This window comes from Bufo gargarizans, chromosome 1 (genome assembly GCF_014858855.1).
Source record: "Bufo gargarizans isolate SCDJY-AF-19 chromosome 1, ASM1485885v1, whole genome shotgun sequence".
Classification (NCBI taxonomy): Eukaryota; Metazoa; Chordata; class Amphibia; order Anura; family Bufonidae; genus Bufo; species Bufo gargarizans.
In genome coordinates this window covers 177,092,270-177,114,844 of record NC_058080.1, presented here as the reverse complement: position 1 = coordinate 177,114,844, position 22,575 = coordinate 177,092,270, and the positions used below count along the sequence as shown (strand labels likewise).

General features: G+C 41.8%; 1 protein-coding gene across 1 annotated transcript in view; it reads right to left on the bottom strand.

The window, feature by feature from the left end:
• Positions 1–11,514: 11,514 nt before the first annotated feature.
• TMEM154 (transmembrane protein 154) overlaps positions 11,515–22,575 on the bottom strand; it is a 45,910-nt gene continuing 34,849 nt past the window's right edge. Inside the window, exons 5-7 of the mRNA XM_044300346.1 lie at positions 19,505–19,550; positions 15,480–15,548; positions 11,515–12,291 (exon numbers count right to left, since the gene is read on the bottom strand). Of these exons, the coding sequence (XP_044156281.1) occupies positions 12,279–12,291; positions 15,480–15,548; positions 19,505–19,550 (128 nt within the window). The 3' untranslated portion in view covers positions 11,515–12,278. The remainder of the gene's footprint in view (positions 12,292–15,479; positions 15,549–19,504; positions 19,551–22,575) is intronic.

Here is a 22,575-nt window from a genome sequence, read left to right as displayed (position 1 = left end):
AGGGATGAAATTTGATTTACCACTTTAAACGTACACTAACGCTGTACAAAAAAACAAAAACTAATTATAGTAATTTTGCAGTATCCCAGAATAGGGTACTTGCAAATTGTTATTGTTATGCAATGTTTTTTATTTATTTATTATTATTTAACATGTTTATGCCTTGTAATGTACCAGCATATCTCTATATGGATCAGTCGGGGTTAATAATCCTGTTTCTGCCTCTGTAGAAGGCTGGGAGATGATCTTAGGTCCGCTCCTAGTTCACTACTGTGCTAGCTGAGGAAGTGAAAAGAAGCTACACATGCTCACTCCTCGGAGTACTATGCCTACACCAAAGAAAATCACTTTCTCTGAGAGATCCACAGAGAGAAAGCCATCTCTACTTTACAGCACTCCATAGAGAGAAAAAGAAGAACTAGAAGTTCCAGAATCTGCATGGCTGAGCATTGGAGTCAGTCAGTAAGGCTTGTGCTGTTTAAGACTTTACTGCAGTGAGAGGGACATTGCTAAGACACCCTTCATCACACTTGGACACGGTTGGGCCCTCAGCTGGGAATTACAGTCAAGCTTGCAAGAACCTTAAGGTCAGCCTTCAATTCTGCAGAAAGAGACTTTGGGTAGATATAAGGAAGGAGTACTACAATCCTCATTCTGGCCTCTATCTATACATTGCTATCTGGGAGGATTTGCACTGTGAATTGTTTAGAACTGTGTTTGATACCAATGGATGTACTACAACTCCTATTATGCAGATTAATAATGAGAGACTTGTCTTTTTTTTACAGCTGGCCTCGTTACTGACTCCAGCACCATTCGCCGGCCACAGCACTTACATCTCCTACCTTGCACCCGCACCAAACCCACAACACCAAGGGCACCCCCAACTACCATGAGACAGGAGTCCCAAAATCAGGCTGTGCCCTGAGGAAAGAAATTGTGCATCCTCCTTGGGGAGGGGGGGGGGGGGGGGGGTCCCACCTCTTTTCAGACTGCCTGAAGCATTTGGTAGCCAAAGACACTTCCTGCTGCTCTTGAATTGGCCAGTACTTGCTGAACAATGCTGTCCAATCCAAGAGCAGGCTTGGATAAGTAGGAAGTGGTTTGGGCTATCGATACACAGATAGTCTGATGGCATGAGAGGAGCCCGAGAATTAGCGGATCTCCAACTAAAAAGATGATAAGGAGGGCAGCAGATAAGCGTTTATGTGGAATTTTTCTTGATCCAGAGGGTTGCTTTAAAGCCTAGGAAGGCCTTTGACAGAGGAAAGTGTACTGCTGGACTCTATGGTGTTCTCTATCTTGCATGCAGTAATACAGTGACTAAGGGTTTTACTTGTCAAATGTATCTTAGAGCCCCTTGCCTAACCCTTTCTGTTATCAAAAGCTCCATTTAACACCTAAGCATCATTAGAAGCTGGTAAAGTAGATATAGCCTGTCAAATCGCCTTTTATGCCATTTATTATAATATTGTTCTCATTTTATGGGCTATGAGACACAATATTTTATGCGAGAGATTGTGACATCTTCATGATGACTCGAATAGAAGCATGGAGATGAATCTGACAAAGACATTTATCAGATAATACTTTTTTTCCCTTGCTATAAACAAACACATTATCAGCATCCGGTAAAAGGGAAATTCATGTAATGCATCAAAGGAGCAATGGATCATACCTTAAGTAGATGACGTGTACAGGCTTGTAGCATATCGGATGTAATTTGTCACTGCCAGGGTGAAAGGAATGAGCCAAACACATTTTCTACCTAATTTGTCAAACCATAATACTGTGATGAGATAAATCTGTGCAGCAATGTCAATCTATGCTTCAGCACAGCAGGCCTCATATTGTCTTTTTGTGTCACTTTGTAGAGTTTACTTGGTCATACTGAGTGGCATAAGCTTTAGTTAGTGTTATATACATTTTATTACAAAACTCCTTAATAATTGTTAAACATAATAAAATCTGGAATTTACACAAATATATATATATATATATGTAAAATATGTATACAGGATATAGATATATAAATACAGTATAAATAAAACAGCGCATGATAGACCAAAAGCTTTCTGCCCTATTTTTCTGTTCCTACATGATTATCAAAAGTATGTATAAAGCTCATTGCACTGTGTGTCATTTTTATTTTACGTTTCTAATTTTATTTTAATATATTTTTTTTAAATGTGGGCTTCTGCACTTTATCTTTTACAGCTACGTGCTAGAATATCAGTTCAGCATTTCTTATTAGTAAGGCTACTTTCACACTTACGTTGTTAATTCCCGAATTGAGATCTGGCAGAGGATCTTAAATACTGGAATTAAATGGATCAGTTTTGATTTTGCACATTAGGGTGCATCGGTTCAGTTAGGATGTGTGAAATCAAAACGGAAAAAAATGGAACTGGCGCTAAATACATTGAAAATTAATGGGTGACAGATTAGTTTTTTTTAGGCTCCTAAAAAACGGATCTGTCACCATTGACTTATATTGTTTTTAGTGACAAAACCATTTTTAATGTCCGGACACAAAACCGCTGCTTGCCGGTCACAAAACGGAATGTTGCCGGAACGGAAGACATCGGAATCTACATGTGAATTATGATTACCCCCATAGTTAGTGTAGAGCATTTTGGCGGGAATTTAGTTTAGTCAGCTAAATTTAGCATGGTTGCTGGGTGGGGGAAGAATACAGGTGATTGGCTAGTTAGGATATCCTATAGGGTAATGGTTGCTGAGGCTAGGAAGTTTTGGGCGCCCAGCAACAAGTAGGGCATTGGAGGATAGGTCTGGGGTGGTGGGGTAAATTTTGTATATAATATGGGGTGGCTGGCATTAGGCTGTCTGTGTTTTAGGATTCAGCTGCCCTCCTGCTGCCAGTCAAGACTGCTTCCCTGCCTGCGTCCGGTCGTCTCACTCACCATGGAAAAATTTATTACGGAGCTCAAGTGGCGTGAAGATGCAGAAACGGCTGCCTGGTTAGATGCCTGCTTGGTGGACCTTTTGACCTCTGCGCCTGAAGTTCTGGAGCCATGCGGTGCAGTCCCGGCTGCTGGATCGTCATTAGTGTTTGCTGTGGATGTGGGGAATCCGGCTGTCTCTCCTGTGCTGCGCTCCTCACAGCATAAGAGGAGGCCGCGCACATTTTTCTATCCCTCCCCCTGCATGTCCTTACCAGAGCAGCGCTCGGCGAAGAAGCGGCCAGCGTCGGATGCCAGGACAGGAAGTGACCTCAAGCAGATGACGTCACGTCTGGCTGTGAACCAATATTCAGGGTACCCCAGAAACTTTGTCTAGAAGATCGGTTCAGCGCATCGTAAGAAGAACTGGCAGTGCAGGAGTCGCATTTCTTCAGGGCAGCGTTCGGCCCGGCAGCTCCGCTCTGGCGTTGAGCAGCTGGGTGATGCGTGCCAAGAAGATCTTTTCCAGCCGAATGAAGAATCCGGTCCATCTACGGATCAACCTGTGGCTGCGTCTGGGGATGAGTGTACCGCTGGTTTAGCCCCTGTGCTAGCATCATTGTTTAAAGTTTTGTCCTCCTTGCAGATTTTGGTCCCCCCTTTGCCTTCACCTGTTAGTCCGGCTGCTTTGGCGGGTGATGTTGCTGATGCATGGTGTTCGGGTGACCTGGGGGGACGGGACTGATAGTGAGGACTCACTTCCTTTGCAGTTACCTTCTAGGGGTAGAGGGGTAGCTGAGACTTGCTATAAAGAAACGCTGCCATGTGATATCACACCTCTGGGTTTTCATTTGTCCATGTCTGTTAATGAATTTGTCAACATCCTATCCTTGCTGTCTGCATCAAAAGAGTTTATTGCTAAATTAGAAAAGCGAGATGATAAGGCAGAGGAGGATAGGAGACGTCTGATCCCTCAGACTTTTAATAACTGGTTGCAGGCTTATTGTATATTTTGCAGCATGATAGGCGAGAAGTCCCCTTAAAGATGTTTGGGTTTATTTCAGAATTTAGAGAATGTTTTGGAAGCCTATACAAATTTTGAGGGATTGGGTTGGTTTACATATGATGAGGGAGTTAGGCAAAGGCTGGCGGTATACCCTAGTATGCAATGGGGACATGGGTTTGTGGTTTAATTTATTGGTGCCACAGTGTACATCTTCTTCCGCCCCTAAGCAGCAGCCAACTTTGACAGGACAGCAGTCTGGGCTGAGGAAGGGCGCGTGCTTTGCGTTTAATGAAGCGTAGTGCCGATGGCCTTCATCCTGTAAATACAGACACGAATGTACATTTTGTGGGGGTATCCACCCCATGGTCTGCTGTTTTAAGACAGACAATTTGCCCAATAAGCCTTCTACCAGTGGATTTATTACAAAGAGCGTGGACGCCAGTAAAGCTGGAGATCATGCGCCCTTGGTTAGAGCAATACCCAAGTCGCAGGGTGGCGGATCTGCTCCTTGAGGGTTTTGGGGTAGGCTTCCACTTACCGGCTTTATGGATAGGTTATATCTTAGGTGGCGTAGCTTCCGCTGGTGGTCCAAGCAAAGTTTGGGAAGGAGTTGGCATTGGATCGGATCGCTGGTCCTTTCCCATCCCCTCCTTTTGCAAATGTTCACATTTCTCCATTAGGGGTAGTACCAAAAAAGGAGCCGGGTACTTATCGTTTAATCCATCATTTGTCGTTTCCCTATGGGGCATCGCTAAATGATGAAATTGATAAGGCATTGTGCACCGTTAAGTATGCTACCTTTAATTCAGCGGTGAATCTAGTGCGTAACAATGGCAACGGGGCTTTGATGGCAAAAGCGGATATCCAGTCTGCTTTTCGCCTATTGCCGGTACATCCATCTGCTTTTAGTTCTCTTGATTTTCATTTTCAGGGTTTATTTTATTGTTTACTGATGGGGTGCTCGTTATCCTGTTTTTATTTAGAAGTTTTTTCTTCCTTCCTAGAGTGGGTGGTAGCGGTTAGGAGCATGAGGGGAGCTGTAACGCATTATTAAGAATTTTTATCTTTCATTGGTCCAGTTAACTCTTGGTTTGTTCAGATCTGTTAAAATCCTTTTTTTGTATTTGTTCTGAGTTTGGTGTTTCTTTAGCGGTTGATAAGACGTTTTCTCCGGTTAATTGTTTGGAGTATTTGGGCATTGTTTCAGTGAGTTTCGGCTGCCGGTACAGAAGGTGAATAGAATATGTTCTGCTATCACTATTTTGTTGGGTAAACAGAAAGCAACCGTTAAGGAAATTCTGACATTATTAGGTCTTTTAGCTTTTGCCTGTAGAGTTATGCCAATGGTTCATGTTTTTTGCAGGCAATTGCCAGCTAAAGTCGCGGGTGTACGTAACCCGGTATTTCATGTGCGTTTATGCACGGAAGTTAAGGAAGATTTGTCAATTTACTTGGAATTTTTTCGGCAGTATAATGGTCGTTCGTATTGGCAGGAAGATTTTGTTTCAGCTCCTTCTTTGGATTTGTTTACAGACGCAGCGGGGTCTTGTGGATTATGAGCTTATTGGAAAGGTCATTGGTGTGCATCTAAAAGGCATCCGTCATGGGTTGCGAATGGTGTGACAAAAAACATTGTTTTATTGGAGTTGTTTCCCGTTGTGGTGTCTTTGGTATTGTGGGGTAAGTTTTTTGCTAATAAGAGGATTTTTCTGCACACTGACAATAAAGGGGTTTTGTTTGCGATTAACTGTTTGTCGTCCAAGTGTCCATTAGTTGTTAAATTGTTGGGTCATTTAGTTTTGCTCTGTTTGAAATTGAATATTTGGATTAAAGCTAGGCATATTCCAGATGTTGATAACTCTATTGCTGACGCTTTCTCTTGTTTTTGGTTTCAGGTTTTTCGCTCATTGGCGAGGGGGGCCGATTCTTTGGAATCTGATTTAGTCCTAGGTATGTCTTATCTGCAGTCTTCATTGGCCCCAGCTACTTGGTCAGATTATGTGTGTTCGTGGGGTAAGTGGTGCCGTTATGTGTATTTTATGGGTTGGTCCCCTTTTCTAGGTGATGAAAGTTCGGCTTTATCCTTTTGTTTGTCTCTTTTTAAGGAGCATTTGGCGCATGCAACAGTTGTGCGGGTTTTGTCAGGTGTTTCCTTTTTTCTTAGAGTCTTGGGTGTTCCTGCTTTTATGGATTATTTTATGGTTAGGCAAGTTTTGAAGGGGTATAAAGCGGGTAATTGTTCTCCTGATAATAGGTGACCTATCTCTCCCAGTTTGTTGTCTTAGTTATGTCAGGTAACGTTGTTGATCTACGCTAATGCATATGAGGCTTTGTTTTTCTCTTTAGTTTTTGCATGCATGTTTTTTGGTGCTTTCGAGATCAGTGAGATTTTACCTAAAAGTAGAGCATCTGATTTAGGTTTGGCCTGGGTGGACGTGCATATGCATAGTAATTATATTTAGTGTTTTCTTCCTCATTCTAAGACAGATCGGGCAGGTAAGGGTTCGTGGATCCGGGTGGGCAGAATCCAGTTGGGTGACATCTGCCCTGTAAGTATACCATCACTCTACTGGCACTGTCGCCCAGCAGGCGGTGTTTTGTTTTTTATTCATGCTGATTCCTCACCGGTAACGCAATCTCAATTTTGAGCAGTTTTGTACAAATTATTGAAGGAATTGGGTTTAGAGGGTTTTAAATTCACGTCTTATTCATTCAGGATTGGGGCAGTGACTACAGCGGCTTGTTTGGGGATGAGTAAGTCACGGATTAAAAGATTGGGAAGCTGGTCTTCTAACTACTTTCAGCTCTATATTCGACCATCTCTTCATGTTATTTAATGCTGTTTGTTTTCTTGATAGTTTTTACAGGAATCACCGTATGGATCGTCAGCCATTCCTTTGTACACTGGGCCCATAGAAGAGCCTTAGGAAGATCATATGGTGATAACCTTTCATGCTCCACAGATGATGTTCGGATTTTTTGGAACGGTGTTAGAGGACTTTGTTGGGAAGGTGTGCTAGATGTGATCCTTGAGATGCGTTCTTTATATCCTGATCTGGATGTTATTATTTTTCATGCGGGTGGTAATGATGTGGGTAAGGTAGGCACTATTGAGTTGGCATTTAGTATGAAACGTACCTTAGTCAGAGTCAGGCAGCTGTTTCCCGAGGCGAGTCTGTTTTTTTCTGAAATTGTGCCGAGATTATTATGGCTGTCTTATGCGAATTTAAAATTGTTGTACAAAATTAGAATTCGCGTAAACAGGATTATGGCTCGTTTTATGCCACTAGTTTGGGGATTTTCTTTTAGACACATGGACTTGGAAGGAGGTTTGCCCGGCCTTTACTTTTCAGATAAAATTCATCTTTCGGACATTGACCTAGATATATTTAATTTGGATTTGCAGGCTATGATTGAATTAGCTGTGGGTGGGGTGGGGTAGATTTTGTATATAATACGGGGTGGCCGGCATTAGGCTGTCTGCCAAGCTGTGTTTTAGGATTCAGCTGCCCCACCCGCCCTCCCTTATTTGTTTGTTTTGTCACGGTCACTTTATTAGAAGGAGGGGTAAGGTCGTTCACCAATAAGTGGCGAGCGGACGAGTTGATTCAGGTATTTAGGCCAAGCTTATGGCTGGTCTAATCAGTGGTTATTATTAATTGAATGTATATGGTTATATAATATTAAGCTGTTCTTTAATAAAGTTGGTTGTGGCCTAAATGTATCCATTATAGGTTGTGTCCATGTGTGTTTTTATTTTATTTTATTATTAGTAGGTTCAAGTTAGGTGAATAGGGTTTAGTATGATCTATAATCCCATGATGCATCTTGAACGGATCTCTTACCATTCAGAATGTATGAGGACTAAATGTAAATGTTTTTTCCAGTATTGAGATCTTCTGCTGGATCTCAATACCGGAAAACAACAACGCAAGTGTGAAAGTAGCCTAAGTCAATTACTCCTTATATAAATTACTCTGGTGCCCCCTCCTGACTCCTTTTTTGTCTGTTCTCTTGGAGATGAGAGAATGTAGGTGCAGGAGGGTGAGAAAGATAATGGGGCTCATTTATCAAAGACTTACATTTGCTGTATTGGTTTTGATATTCCCTGCGCCTTTGAATGATGCACTTAGGCTAGGTTCACACTAGCGTTAGACATCTCCAGCAAGCTGGACCTTACCTGACACCCGCCAGCCCATTCACTATAATGGAGACCAGTATGTGATCCAGACGTGACCCGGCAAACATGGCAAGACTAGCCCAGACAAAAACTGCCATATTTGCTGGGTTGCAGCCGTATCTCCGCCACTCCCCATTATAGTGAACGGGGCCGGATGGCAATGTGGTAGCTTCCAGCAATGCTGGAACGCAGAGAGATCTAAAAGCGCTAGTGTGAAACCTGAGCCTTAATTTATTACAACATGCCTCATCAGAGTTAAGAACATCCTCCTTCAGTCAGTGTGCCTATAATAAAATTGATGCCATCTCATAGCTGGCGTAGATTTAATTAATCATTTATGTCAAACTGATAATAATTCTGCTGCAGCCGATGGCCCCACCCACACCATGCCCCCTTTTCAGTGGTAGAAATGCCAGTTGTGACTAAATTTAGATGCAATGGCATTTAAAAAATCTTTTTTTTTTACACCAGTATCTGGAGTAGGGACCATTGTAAATGACCCCAATTATCTATAAAATTGAGAAATAGCAAACTTGTCTTAAACCCTTCCTGACCAGTGTTATACATGTACGACACTGGACGGGTCTTTAAAGATGTGCCCGCTCCGGAGCACAGCAAAAATGCAGATCACAGACATTTAGATACCTTAGTCATTTAGATACCTTAGTCATTTAGATACCTTAGTCATTTATGACAATGGCATCTGAATCAGTTTTTCCTGGGAGTATGAACCGCTACCTTGTGCAGCGATCGAGGTAGGAGTTGGTTTGCTGTGGTAGCCTCAGTCCATCCGAAGCAGGGTCCATATGAACATAATAGAACTCCCATAGGCTGCAATGGTAATTAATTGCTGTCTATAGGAGAAGTAATCATATGATCGCATGTTAAAATTGGATTTCTTTTAAAAATATAGAAATTCTAATAACCCCACATTAAAAATAATAAAAATTATTTTTATTTGCACCGCGGCAAAATGCTCAAACTATTAAAAAATAAATGGTGCCCGGCTGTGGCCGTATTGTGTGTGCACCACGCATCACGGATGCGGACCCATTAAAATGAACGGGTCTACAATCCGGGAGATGCGGTGTGGTGCATGCACTACTTTTTTGTGGCGCGGCCCATCGGATGCGGATTGGGAACCCCATTCAAGTGAATGGGTCTGCGATCTGCTTACGGCGGCCCCACAGTCGGTGCCCGTAAATTTTGCGGTCCGCAGCATGGGCCAGGCCAGCACTCGGTCGTGTGCATGAGCCTTTATCCTGTACAGCTAGTGCCATAACAGAAAAAAATCTAAATAGCCAATTCGCCATTTTTTCATCTCTTCCAAACAATCAAATAAAAAGTAATCAAAAAATCATACACACTCCCAAATTGTATTAATAAAAAGTTCAGATCGCCATGCAAAAAAATGAGCCTTCATACAGTTCCGTAGACAAAACTGTAAAAAAAATTATGGCGGTCAGAATGTTTTTTTTTCAGTTTTAAAATACAAGAAAAAGTATATCAATGTGGTATTGCTGTAATCATACTGACCTGGAGAATGAAGGTAACATGTCAGTTTTACCACATAAGGAATGCAGTAAAAATGAAATCTATAATACTGTGTCAGAATTGTGTTTTCCAGTTCCACTCCATTTGGATATTTTTTTTCCAGTTTCCAGTACATATTACGCAATATTAAATTGTGCCATTATAAAGTAAAACTTCTTATTATAAAAATGTAGCCCTCTTAAGGCCATATAAATGAAAAAATAAAAAAGTTATGGCTCTGGGAAAACAAGGAGTGAAAAATGAAAATGCAAAAACAGATAATGCCCCAGTCAGTAGCACCATGTCTGCCAGCATCCAAAACCATTACTGCTACAACAAACTGGCACAAGAGTACAGAGAAGATTAAATAGGTACTGCTTGCCACTGGAAAGTCTGCCACCAGGATCAAGAATACTGAACCGTGTCTGGTCTCCTGGGTACTTTGGTTGGGCATATTACAGTATGGATGAATTGGTAGGTGGGGCTGTACTCAATAAAAAATTAACTTATCAAACACGTATAAGGAAAGTACTACAGACATAAAGATTTATAGCTAAGCTTTCCTTCTGCTATGCTAAAGATATAGTTTGCACCCCCTTGGCTCCCAGCACCTGGGGCAACTATTACATCGTTACACCTCTAACTTCATTGTAAAGTTTGTAAGAGTCCTGGGTGGGTTGAAAAATGAATAACTGTTGTGCAGTGTAAAAAAATCATTGTGCAGGATTTATATACAGAGGACAGAAGATTGCATTATTATGGCATGTGGCCTCTGGCCAGAATAGACAGATCCAAGCAGAAGTCAATCTCCTGTCACCCACAGAGTCATGAAGGAATGGATTGATGATCTGAAGCTGAAATTAAAGGTAAGTACTGGCTTTTAAACACTGTTTATCACTTCCCCTTGACACCTATATCATTTTTCACCTATTGCCTTCAGTGATTATTAAACTCTTTCTACTTTTTTGTTCAGTTCCTTCACCATTTTTTTATGAACCGGTGATGTATGATAGCTCATGATATATGAAATGGACCTAGAGACATCCTTAATACTTTTAGCTTGACAGTTTTCCATATAGAACTGTATTATTCTTTTCTTGTATACATCTGTGTTTGAGGGTACCAGGGACCTTACTACAGTACTGTATGAATAGCATTGCCACTTGCTGAGCTCAGATCCATAATTTGCATTTCTATCCTCATCTGTTTCCCTGCTCCTGGAGTCCTCGTCATCATGTGCACATGCTCAGGAGTCCCCTCTCAATGCATCAAACTTCCATTTTGCGGGTGCACAGCTGTGATACGGGGGTCAGTATAGAGATACAAACATGACGGACGGGGAACTTAAAGGGCTTATTCAGCCTGTTTGTATTGATGACCTATCCTCAGGATAGGTCAATATCCAATCGGCGAGGGTCTGACACCCGGCACCCCCGCCAAGCAGCTGTTTGAAGAGGAGGAAGAGCTCCATGCGAGCACTGCTTCTTCTTCATTACACGGTCCGTCGTCTCTGAAGCGCAATGTAATTACAAATACTCGCTCCATTCACTTAAATGGAGTCGGCACTTGTAATTATGTTACTGCTACAGGGGAGACAACACTTACCGTAATGAAGAGCAAGCAGCACTCGCACCTCTTCAAATAGCTGATCAGATATTGATGACCTATCCCAGGAATCAGCAACCTTCGGCACTCCAGCTGTTGTGAAACTACAATTCCCAGCATGCTCCATTCATTTCTATGGGAGTTCTTAGAAGAGCAGAGCAAATATACATGCTGGAAGTTGTAGTTTCACAACAGCTGGAGTGCCGGAGGTTGCCTACCTCTGACCTATCCTAAGGATAGGTCATCAATATAAACAGGCTGTACAACCCCTTTAAAGTGGCCCTGGGAAAAAATTAATTGGCCCCATGATGTAGGCAGGTCCAAACTGACAGAAGGCAGGGCAACACAAAATACTGCCTGAGCAGAACCAAATACCACAGTGCAGCACACAATACCTCCCCAGAAGCCTGGACTGCCTATAGCAATGGCCCCTATAGTGCCCCAATAGTATGCTCCCCAAGTGGCCAAGGGGAGAAGGAAATGAATAAAATACCTGAGTCCCATCCTGAGGTGCAGACCACAGGCCCTTTCAGCCTGCGTCCTTGCATCATTTGTACACTGCCTCATATAGTGGCCTGTGTCCTATGAGGATTACAGGGGTAGAGAGCTATGGGATCCCATACTCCGCTGCAATATTAAACGATATCACTATCCCGAGGGCAGCAATACAGCGTTAATTAATATTGAGAGCATCAGATCATTATGTGCCTGGAGTGGCCAGAGGCAGTAAGGAGGGCTCTGTGGCCCCATGGGTATCGGCCCACTGGGAAATTTTTCTCCAGGGTCTATGGCCAGTCGGCCACTGGATGCAAATTATTGACCTGAGCTCAGCGGCAACTGTACTAGGCAAGCAGCACTGTAGTTAATAGGGTGGTCCGAGATAAGACCGTTATCTGTTGATTGTTCTTGCATTTCATGTGGCATTAGTTGTAAAAATATAACAAAAATTTATTTTAAAAAATGATATGTAACTTCGGAGATGTCATATCTTGAGATCACATCCACTTGCAGTCGCAGAACAGTGAAGAAGGATAGGCTTCATGAATAAGCATCAGGTCTCTCCACTACAAAACAGACAGATACATTTATTATTAAAGGTAGGCAAGGTCAGATCTATTGCAGAGGTTACATTCATTGTCTATGTATCACAGTAGCAACATGCAATTGGAACATCATGCCTAAATCATACTTAGTTATTACTTCATTTGAAGAGCATTTCTCTCTTTGGGAAAAACGCCTTTATTTAATATAAAAAAATGCTGTCAAAATTCTATAAAAAATAAGTCGTAGTTGTAGTCACCAAAGTGCACCATCCATGGGGTGAGGTGAACGGAGCCCTGTGCTGTTCCAGCAGTCACCAGAGAGGCAACTTTCTCTTGGAACAGTCTTAGGCCGCTTTCACACGGGCGTGTGAGCCCCGTTGCCGTATTGGGGACCGCATTTGCGGATCCGCGATACACGGGTGCCGTTCCATGAGCATTCTGCACCATTCACTTCAATGGGTCCGCAAATCCGGAGTGCTTCCGTGGGGTTTCGTCCCGTACTTCCGTTCCGCAAAAAGATAGAACATGTCCCATCTTTTTGCGGAACGGCCGGATCGCGAACCCATTCAAGTGAATGGGTCCGCGATCCACTGTGGCTGCCCCACGGACTGTGCTCGTGCATTGCGGCCCGCATTTTGCTGGCCCCAGCACGACCACGGGGCGCACACGCCCGTGTGAAAGAGGCCTTATAGAGATCGGCAACATAAAATTATGAAATTATAACTTGCTAATATCACAATCATTCCACTAGTTATGGGAACTACCCAATCTCTGAAGGTGTCCTGTTAGGTCTGCTCCTGCATTATATGCATAGCCATTTGGTTGAGGAGACCAATCTTACAGCAAAATCCCAGTCATGATTCTAGACGGCATATGGTATACAATATAAACAAAAACAAAAAAATGTGATTCATCTGGGATCTTTAAGGCAACCCTTCGGGACAAGATTTTTTTTCCCACATTAACCAGGGCATTGACAGAACTTTTACATGGCGATCTCCTTTTCATTCTTTTAGCTGCAGATCCACCAATTCTCAGGCTCCTCTTCAGCCATTCAAGGTAGCTGCACCGCTCCTCTGATTGCCTACTGAATGCTGTACATTTGATAGACCAAGACATTTCCTCCTACCCTTGTATTGTCCTGAACTGCTCATGTGAGAAGTCAGTGGAGTAGCTAGAAATGACTGGGCCCCACAGCATATTGCCGCCCCCATTCCTGTGGCTAGTAAAGATCGCTCTCTCAGACCAGGCCCGGCAGCTGTTCCATCCGTTTTCTACAGTGTCTATACTGTCACTGTATATAATTTCATTATGTAATACTGTTGAGGGGGCCCAGACAAAATCTTTTAGTCCTCCTCCTCCTGGATGGGCCCCTTCGGGGTCAGGGCCCCAAAGCAGCCGCTTCCCCTATAGTTACGCCCCTGTGAACAGTGCTGGCCAATCCAAGAGCAGGGCTGGACAAGTAGCAGGTGTTTTCGGCTACGATGCACAGTGTACATCAGGTAGTCTGAGAAGTGGTGCAGCCATCTTAGATGGAAGTAGAGGAACCTGGGAATTAGAGGATCGACAACTAAAAACATGTAAAGGAGGTTACGGTGCTGCTTTCTTGAACCGGGGGGTTACTTTAAATCTTTGAATCTATGTTCAGCTATCCACAGCGATGGTTTCAGTTGCTCAAACTGGAATACTGTATAAAATACATTTGTTCTATTCTAATCTGTTCTGTGGCTTTCTTGTAAACTAATCTATTCCCATCAGCACAGTGACCTTGTGGTTAGACAACAAGGGTATATAAGTATATCCTTCTAATGGATTGCCTTGAATGTGAAGTTCCTGTCTGGGTTTGTATCTTGAATAATACAGGTTTCTGTCACTCAGGGCAGAGAAGCTTGTAAATCACAATTGCTAAATCTAAAAGGCCCAACTAGAGAGAATTGTGTTTCTGAGTAATTTTCACATTTGAGAATGTAAGAGCAAACATGTATCTTAATCTGGGCACAAGGGTTAAATTGGAGGTGTATACAATAATACAATTGGATTTTTAGGCTTGATGATGAAATGTAACGAAATCCTAGATAAGATATAGCTGCCAAATATTACCAAGTTCTTGAAATGGTTTGCAAATGTGGGTTTCCCAATATAGAGTTTATTAACAGGTCAACAGGACACACAAAAATGCACTCATCAGTGGTGTCCATGAAACATCTTTATTTTCCTCATTCAGGACTTTCTCTGCAACCTTCTCCCAACTTGCGGCCAACACTAACTTGTTTTTGGGATTGTGGAAGCCTCATTCATTGGACTTCCACTGCTGAGATTTGTCATTCAGGGAGCAGCAGTGTGGTATACATGTGCCGGGTCAGCAGACAGGACACATTCATGTGATAAGTATAGTTGGAATCATCTCTTGTATTGTGGTTATTACAGTCACTGCATTACTCTGTGTATTCTACATGGCTGCCTGTTTCTAGGTGATGTTGTAAAATTGCTGCCTATCTCTAGATGATGTTGTGATGTTAATAAACTTGATGAGATGCTGCTGCAGGTAGTAATACTGTATATACTGTATATGTTCTGCTCCCCAATACACTACAATTCACCTATTAGAAACCTGGGAAGTGAAAATGAATGCAAGGTCACATGATACTTGCAAGGGTCACATGACGGCGCACATGACTGATGCCATGTTTAGTCCTATCCCAGCTGTCCTATGGAGGCATTTTACAGGAATAAAATGGGCCGTATAATTTTTTTTCTTTAGGGAGAGGCTACTGTATGGATATAATAAAGGTCTACAAGCAAAAGTTTAAATAGATGTATATTAGTAAATTGTTCCACTCCTATTCTCTAGGAAGCTGTCTTACATTTAGAACTGGCACTGGACGTGCCGAAGTTATGTAAAGGCCTGCACCTCTTGAAAACTTTGGCGGATTCACCGCCAGATATAGGAGTTATTAAGACTGGTGTTTTAATAAATGACCCCCTTAATATATATCCTCAGAGAAGCAGTTTGTAATTTGCCAGGATGTAGTGGATGGATTCACATGCCACACTTGAAATTGACTTTTGCCAAAGCTAAGTGAACTGGATCTTGAGTTGTATGGACTGGTGAAGAGCTAAACATTTGGAGAATACAATTCCATCTTCCTAACATACATCACAACATGTTGAGCTGTAAGCTTATATCATGCTTCTACACAATTGCTTACTGTGTATCCTGGAAACTGAATCCTGACAACCGGGCGTCTGATGGTTCCACACTGAACAATGCACTGTTCCTATAGCAACAAAGAGCAGCATCAGGTGAGTAGTTTAGGATGATCCCCACTCGCTTTCATTGGTATGTGAACATACAGAACCTTTAATTACTGTGATGGGTCCTGTTTATATGTGAAAGGGATCCAAATGTTTTTTTAAATGGAAAAAAATATATAGATGTGCGCCTGATATTACATATATTTCCATAGTTATTTTTGTTTAATATTTTGTACCTTATGTATCATTTGCCCTGTTACATGATATGGCCAGGGCCTTACTGGCATTCCATTCTCATAGTATATAGAGTTCCCCATATATCTTTAATGTTATCATCATTTAAACACAAAGGTGCCACATGAAATGGAAATTTACATGAAGATAGATGGGGTACGACCTCCATACTCCAGGCGTATTACACACAATATTACCTGAACCATATGCATAAGTCCACCAACAATCAATCAATAGTTTCTATTAGTGTATTGATCAGAGTGAGCTGAACTGTACAGAAGATTACAGATCTATTTGGACCATTAAATCATCCTAACACCAGTGCCTGGCGCGGATTGCGTCTTCTTGCATGATATGTCTATCTGAGCAGGCTGCCAATAGAGAGGATTTTACTAGAGGTAGATTCTTCTGTTCATGCCTCTTTGAGACTGATGTTGAAAACAAGCCTAGACGCGGCATGCATTGGAGACGCTGTGCTCTTATTGGCATTTCTGCCCACACCACAGACAGCCGCACAATGCTAATGGAAGGATGCTATATAGGATGCAATTGACTCTGCGCCAGCCTGTGCTCCAGCAATCTTTGTAAAATAATTGCCTAGCAACAGGGGTGCGCGCTGGATGTGGAAGGATTGATTTTGTCTTTAATGAATCCCATGGGGGAGGCAGGAGGTTTGAAAACTGGCTGGAAATACATTGTGGGTGCCAGTCTCTCCGACTGCTGTTATTCAGACACATAATAAGGACTTGTCAAGTATGAAGTGCTTTCTAAAGCAGTCTACACTACCGGGCAAGACGCTGTTTACTTTCACAAGTCACTAAGAAAATTAAACATCTAAGAGACAATAGAGGACATTCATAGGCCGAAGGAATATGGGGCAAAGTGAAAAAACGTTGAGAATGCTGCAGTAGTAAAACAATTCCCTTAATTATAGCCCAAGAAGCGCACCGAGAGTGTAGACAGAAGCAGGCATTATTCCATAATCACCCTGTTTATCGAGGCAGTAAGATGCCATACAAACCGCAATGGTGGCTGTATATTTCAGAGTAGTCATAATATGGCCAGTGCAGGATAGGATTATAGCTCTGCTTGGAATTATAAGAAATAGATACCGGCCAGCCACTTTATCTTGTCATAATATGTAACAGAGGCTAAAGAGATCTGTCACTAGGACAGAAGTATAGGATGACCTATTAGACAACCAAAGGTGTCCTAGTGATGCCGTAGATTAGTGAAGCCACCCCTTCTCATGAGCACAACTCACAACCTTTGATTCAAGCGCTCTCTTGTGCTGTGGTCACAAATTAATATTTGATTTCCACATTTTCATTTAGTGGCGTTATGATTAAAGAAGGGTAAGCAGATCTACTGTATCTCCAACATCTGGTATCCTGGTCTGCAAGAATCACATCTACGAAGACAATCCAGAAATACCTTCCTGTAGCTTGTACGTCACCCTAATGCCCGGAAGCAAGGATAGACAAAGTAGGTGTCCACTTAGGATGCCATTGAGGAAAGGTGGTGTAATTAATGAAAAAAAAGTATACAAATTAACGCTCTTCCCTCCAATTTCTTTGAACTACCAAATGAACATAACACACGGACTGCTAATAATGTTGTAGGAGATCTAGGAAGGCATCTCTGTAGTGCACTGTGATGGAATAAATAGGCTATCCCTATGGCACAGACGCCCACTATAAGCAATCAGTGCTTCCATGTAGAGGAAAGCAGCTGAATGCAGAGAACGAACATGGAGTGGTGGTGTATAGATGTGTATGGCGTCTCTGTACAGTTCATTATTATGGAGTTATTCCCCTTTAGAAGCAATGCCTCTAGTGAAGAATAGCTCAGTAAGACGGCATCTGATCGAACATGTCATATTAAAATGATATATAATTTGTACCTTATATCATGGAGTCGTGAAGGAATTTTTTATTCCCCTAAAAGTGAGGAAAATTGGCTTCTACCTCACAGGTGGTTTTTTTGCCTTCCTCTGGATCAACTTGCAGGATGACAGGCCGAACTGGATGGACAAATGTCTTTTTTCGGCCTTATGTACTATGTTACTATGTTATTTGTGACATAAAAAAAATAGTACCTGATAAGCAGCAGGGGCAATATTCGAATTCGGCTGGCCATTTAATTTTTGCGTGGGAAGCTCCTGACTTTTCCCTAACAGACGTTGTCAGTAGAGAGAAGAATCAGGCGAAATTAGATTCTTTTCTTCTCCCGGTAGATAAGCTGCCGCCAGAAGTATCTGACATTGGCTTTCTCCCTTCTCCCCATTAAATACACATATACGGAAGAGCCGGGAGAGTCTATTGTCAACCAAACGATCAGAGCATGCTGTGAACAAGAGCCCAAAGTGGGCTCGAATAAGCAAAATGGACTGTACTATGGGGGTCATTTATTAAGACCAGCGTTTTAGACACCAGCCTTAATAAGTCCCGGCGCTGGTGGTGGACCCGCCAAAATTATGTAGAGGCAGGGGCCTCTACATAACTTCGGCATATTCAACGCCGGTCTAAATGTAAGCCGGCTAGCTTCCTAGCTGGCTTACATTTAGACCCTTTTCTGAGCCTAAAACAGGTGTAGAAAATGATGAATGACATGGGCCTCCTTTTTTAGACCTGGCGTGAGTAGGGAAAAAAATCGCAGATTGCAGGGCAAAAAACCTTTGCGCATCAATCTGCGCCAGAAATATGCCTAATATAGATGTGTTTCTGATCATAAATGACCCCCTATGTTTTTTTATGAAGATGACATAAAGCGCAGAGAAAATTCATTTATGATATGTAGTAAGAGGTAATTGGCTAAAGTCTCATCCTGTACCATTTTTAATACTCTTCATGTGATCCTCACAAACCTTTTGATAATAATTTTTCATCCATGAACAGCTGACTAGATCTATATTATCTTATACAGTATATGTTAGTGTTGAACTTCACAAAAAAGAAGTATTAACAGATTTTATGTGTTCTATTATTTATTACTTTAATAGATTGACTTTGGCTCATTTCACGGCCCAGATGAGCAGCAGAAGGAAGTGTTCTTTCCCGATAGTCATCGGCTCATTAAGTGGAGTTGAAGCTCTGCTTTTACATGTAGTGATCACCTTCACAGTATGAGGACGAGGGATTGCTAATGCGATCCCTTGTCCTCATACATTGCATTGTTTCTGGGCAGCAGATCGCTGTTTAGACAGCAGAGACGATAATTTACTGGCCTACACGAACGACAGTTTAACCCGATAAATGAGTGTTTCGCTCGTTCATTGAGTAATCTGCTGTACCTTTACAGAGGCTGATTGTCGGGAACAAGCATTCGCAGGACCCGATTATCTATGTGTGTTAATCCACCTTAATGAACATCAGTTGACAATATAAGGTGTCAATTGCCACCGTTTGAGGACATTCACACGGCCAAATAATTGCCTCATTACAAATTAATTGTTCAAATTATCAGCTGACGTTTTACACAGGACAATGACGTGGGGCAACATTTGTTCAGCCTTTTAGGACCTTTAGTTATTACAAAATCTAGATTATTTGCCTGCAACAAGTTTATCTATAGCGTCCACCATATTAGTGTTTCTCAATACTAATTTTCAAATATAAGACAGTAGTTTATGACAGTCACACTTTATCCTGGTCATCATGTATCATTTGCATCTATCCAAATTGTTATCTAAAGTCTTCCTTTGGCTAGAGCCACCTAGTGGTAGCATGATGCAACTGTACTTTACCTTGTGTGAAATTTGTTTTCTTCTTCAAGGGCAGACAAGCGACAACCTGCTAATACAGAGCACAGCATCAAGTAATTCAGTGTGGTATTTTTAAAGATATAGAGAACTAATGGGGTATACACTATATGTCACAATGCAAGCAGATAACGGTATACAGATACTGAAAGTTACCAGGATATTTAATTTAAAGCTATAAATGGTAAAACTACAAAGAGGGTACGGCACTGCACCAACCAGACCTTCCCTGATCAGACATTGATGACTATGTTATGGTACAACCTGAAGCCCATTAATATGACAGTTGAAGAGATTGATCATCCCCCTATGCTGGAAAACTGACATAAAAACATTGCAGACCCTGGGTTTGTGACTTTTTCAAGGCAATTTATGCACAAATTTTTGTACAAATTGGAGTGGTGTGGGCAGGGCCATTGGGCCAGGCAGATTAATCACTGATGAAATGTTTGCAGAGTTTTCTAGAGGAGGCTCTGTTGGGCCACCTCTAGAGACAAGAGGAGATACAGTTAGGCATGGAGTTCCCTATGGTTATCCTGTGGCACATTTGCCCACATATGTTGCTGCTGGATCTGTAGATTTATAGGACAATGAAGAATTGCAATCTGAGTCATTCCTGGGAAACCCTTGCCATGTGTGGGTGAGCATTCTGCTGAAAAATGGGAGTTGGAATCCTGCCACCGACTGTCATTTGCCGGTTCCCCAGATCATCACATTAGCAGTTGGGACAGTGTGTTGCTTCACAACAAAGGCAGGATTGAAGCGCTCACCATGAGGACTTCACACCTAATCCCGACTGTTGTTGGATCCCAAACAGAACCTGGATACATCACTAAAGACGATAAGGTTCCAGTCCATAGCAGTTCCGGTTTCTCAATTACAACACCATTGTAAAAGAAGGCAATGGTGGCTGACTGTCAATAACAGGACATGTAATGGGCGCCATGACACCAAACTTCCGCCTGCTTATGCCAGCAAGAGACAGAGGTGTGTAATAAAGGTGCCACTTGTGTCTGGATAATGGACAATCAAACTGTGAGAGCTTGAAAGGAAAGGATGTATATCGTGGCTCACCCGTATCTGATGTATGGTAATGGTGCTCTATTTTATGGGTGGTTCACCCGTCCACCCAGAAAAAAAGGGTTAAAGTAGAGTAATAAATAAAATGAGCACTCACCACCTGGTGTACTGTCAATAGTTTATCTCTACAAAATTTTGTTAAAACTATATTAATAACATACATAACATAAAAACATATTTGCACAAATTGTTGGAGAGTATATCTGATGGATATAACTGATATTTCTATCTATTATTCAATCTCGCTAATCTCTTGATGTCCGGAATATCTAATACATTATCAAAATATACAAAATATAAAATATAGAATTATGTGCGAATAACAATAGGTCAAATTATCAAAAACTTTTCAAAAAGTGTCCATAGTGTGAGTGAACTGATTAGATAAGATCCAAAGGTTAGTGTCAAAGTAAAAAAGTAAAAAAGTAAAAAATGCTGCAACAAAGTATCAAAGTAGTGTTCAATGTGATGAGAATCCTCATGCGGTAAAGGTATCCGGACAAGCAGATTGAAAATTTAGGATGGATCTGTTAATCTCCCAATATCTGTCATTAATTCTAAGAAATAGCAATCACAATAATATGGAGGTTGAATATTAGTAGTTGGGGTTAGGTGTTAGTATATAGGGATTGCATCTGGGGCGTCCCCCTGTTGCTCCCCCTCTTACCTTCCCCTGCGTAAAGTTCACTGCTCTTGGGTGGTCGGCTTCGGTGCGGCTCGCTGTGTATCACCGCTGGATATAGTGAAGACGATATTTGCTATCAGCGTTGTTTGTTCGTCTCGTGGCCGTCCTCTGACGTCATCAAACCTTGTCTGGTTTGCGTGTCATTCACCCGGCGACTCTCGTGTTCACTCACGATAGATTCCAAATCTCCTTCTAATTGTGGATCAGTGTCTGTGTCGATCAGTATAGGGAGCGATTTGCTCTAATGCACTTTCTTTTGATTTCCTCCTAGGTCTAGATGGGTAGTTGGTCCTCTCCAAAAAAACAGGCCAGACGCGTTTCGAGGGTTAATCCTCTTCCTCAGTGGCTATAACTGTGAGAGCTGCTTGAGCTTGTCGGTGGATCAAATTATACTTTGTACTGGTGGGCTGTCTGGAGCCTGTTAGCTGTGTGTGCCCTCATATAACCATTAGTGTTGAGCGCGAATATTCGAATTGCAAAAATTTTTCTCGAATATCGCGATTTCGAGATTTCGCGAATATTTAGAATATAGTGCTATATATTTGCGAAATCGAATATTCGTTTTTTTGGGGGTTTTTTAATGCTCAGTGCCCGTTGCCGCTCCTGCCGACTTCCGTGCTCATGGAGCGTCCTCATCACCATGGGAACGTCTCCATATACTAGAATGTACTGTCGGATTTGAGAATTACGCTGAAATCGCAATTCTATTATTTCAAGTTATAATAATCGAATTGCGATTTCAACTTAACACTGCTATATTCCATATTCGTTAATTCTATCCTAATATGGAATATAGCAGTGCTAAGTTGAAATCGCAATTCGATTATTATAACTTGAAATAATCGAATTGCGATTTCAGCGTAATTCTCAAATCCGACAGTACATTCTAGTATATGGAGACGTTCCCATGGTGATGGAGACGCTCCATGAGCATGGAATATAGCATTACTAAGTTGAAATCGCCATGCGATTACTTTGAGTTATATTAATCGCATTGCGATTTCAACTTGGACCTGGTTTACTATGGTTGGCTTCAATGGCTTGGTACAATTAGCGAATATGACGAATGTATTCGTCATATTCCACAAAACGAATATACGAATGTATTCGTCATATATTTCACAAAACGAAGATATTCTCCATCTTCGTTTTCAGATACCTATTCATCAACTTCGCGAATTCTAGCAATCATATAGGAAAGTTGACTATAGAGACAGCTAAGTTTAATTCGCTATGCGATTATATTACTTAGCTTTTTTTTTTATAAATAGAATAATTATAATAATTATCA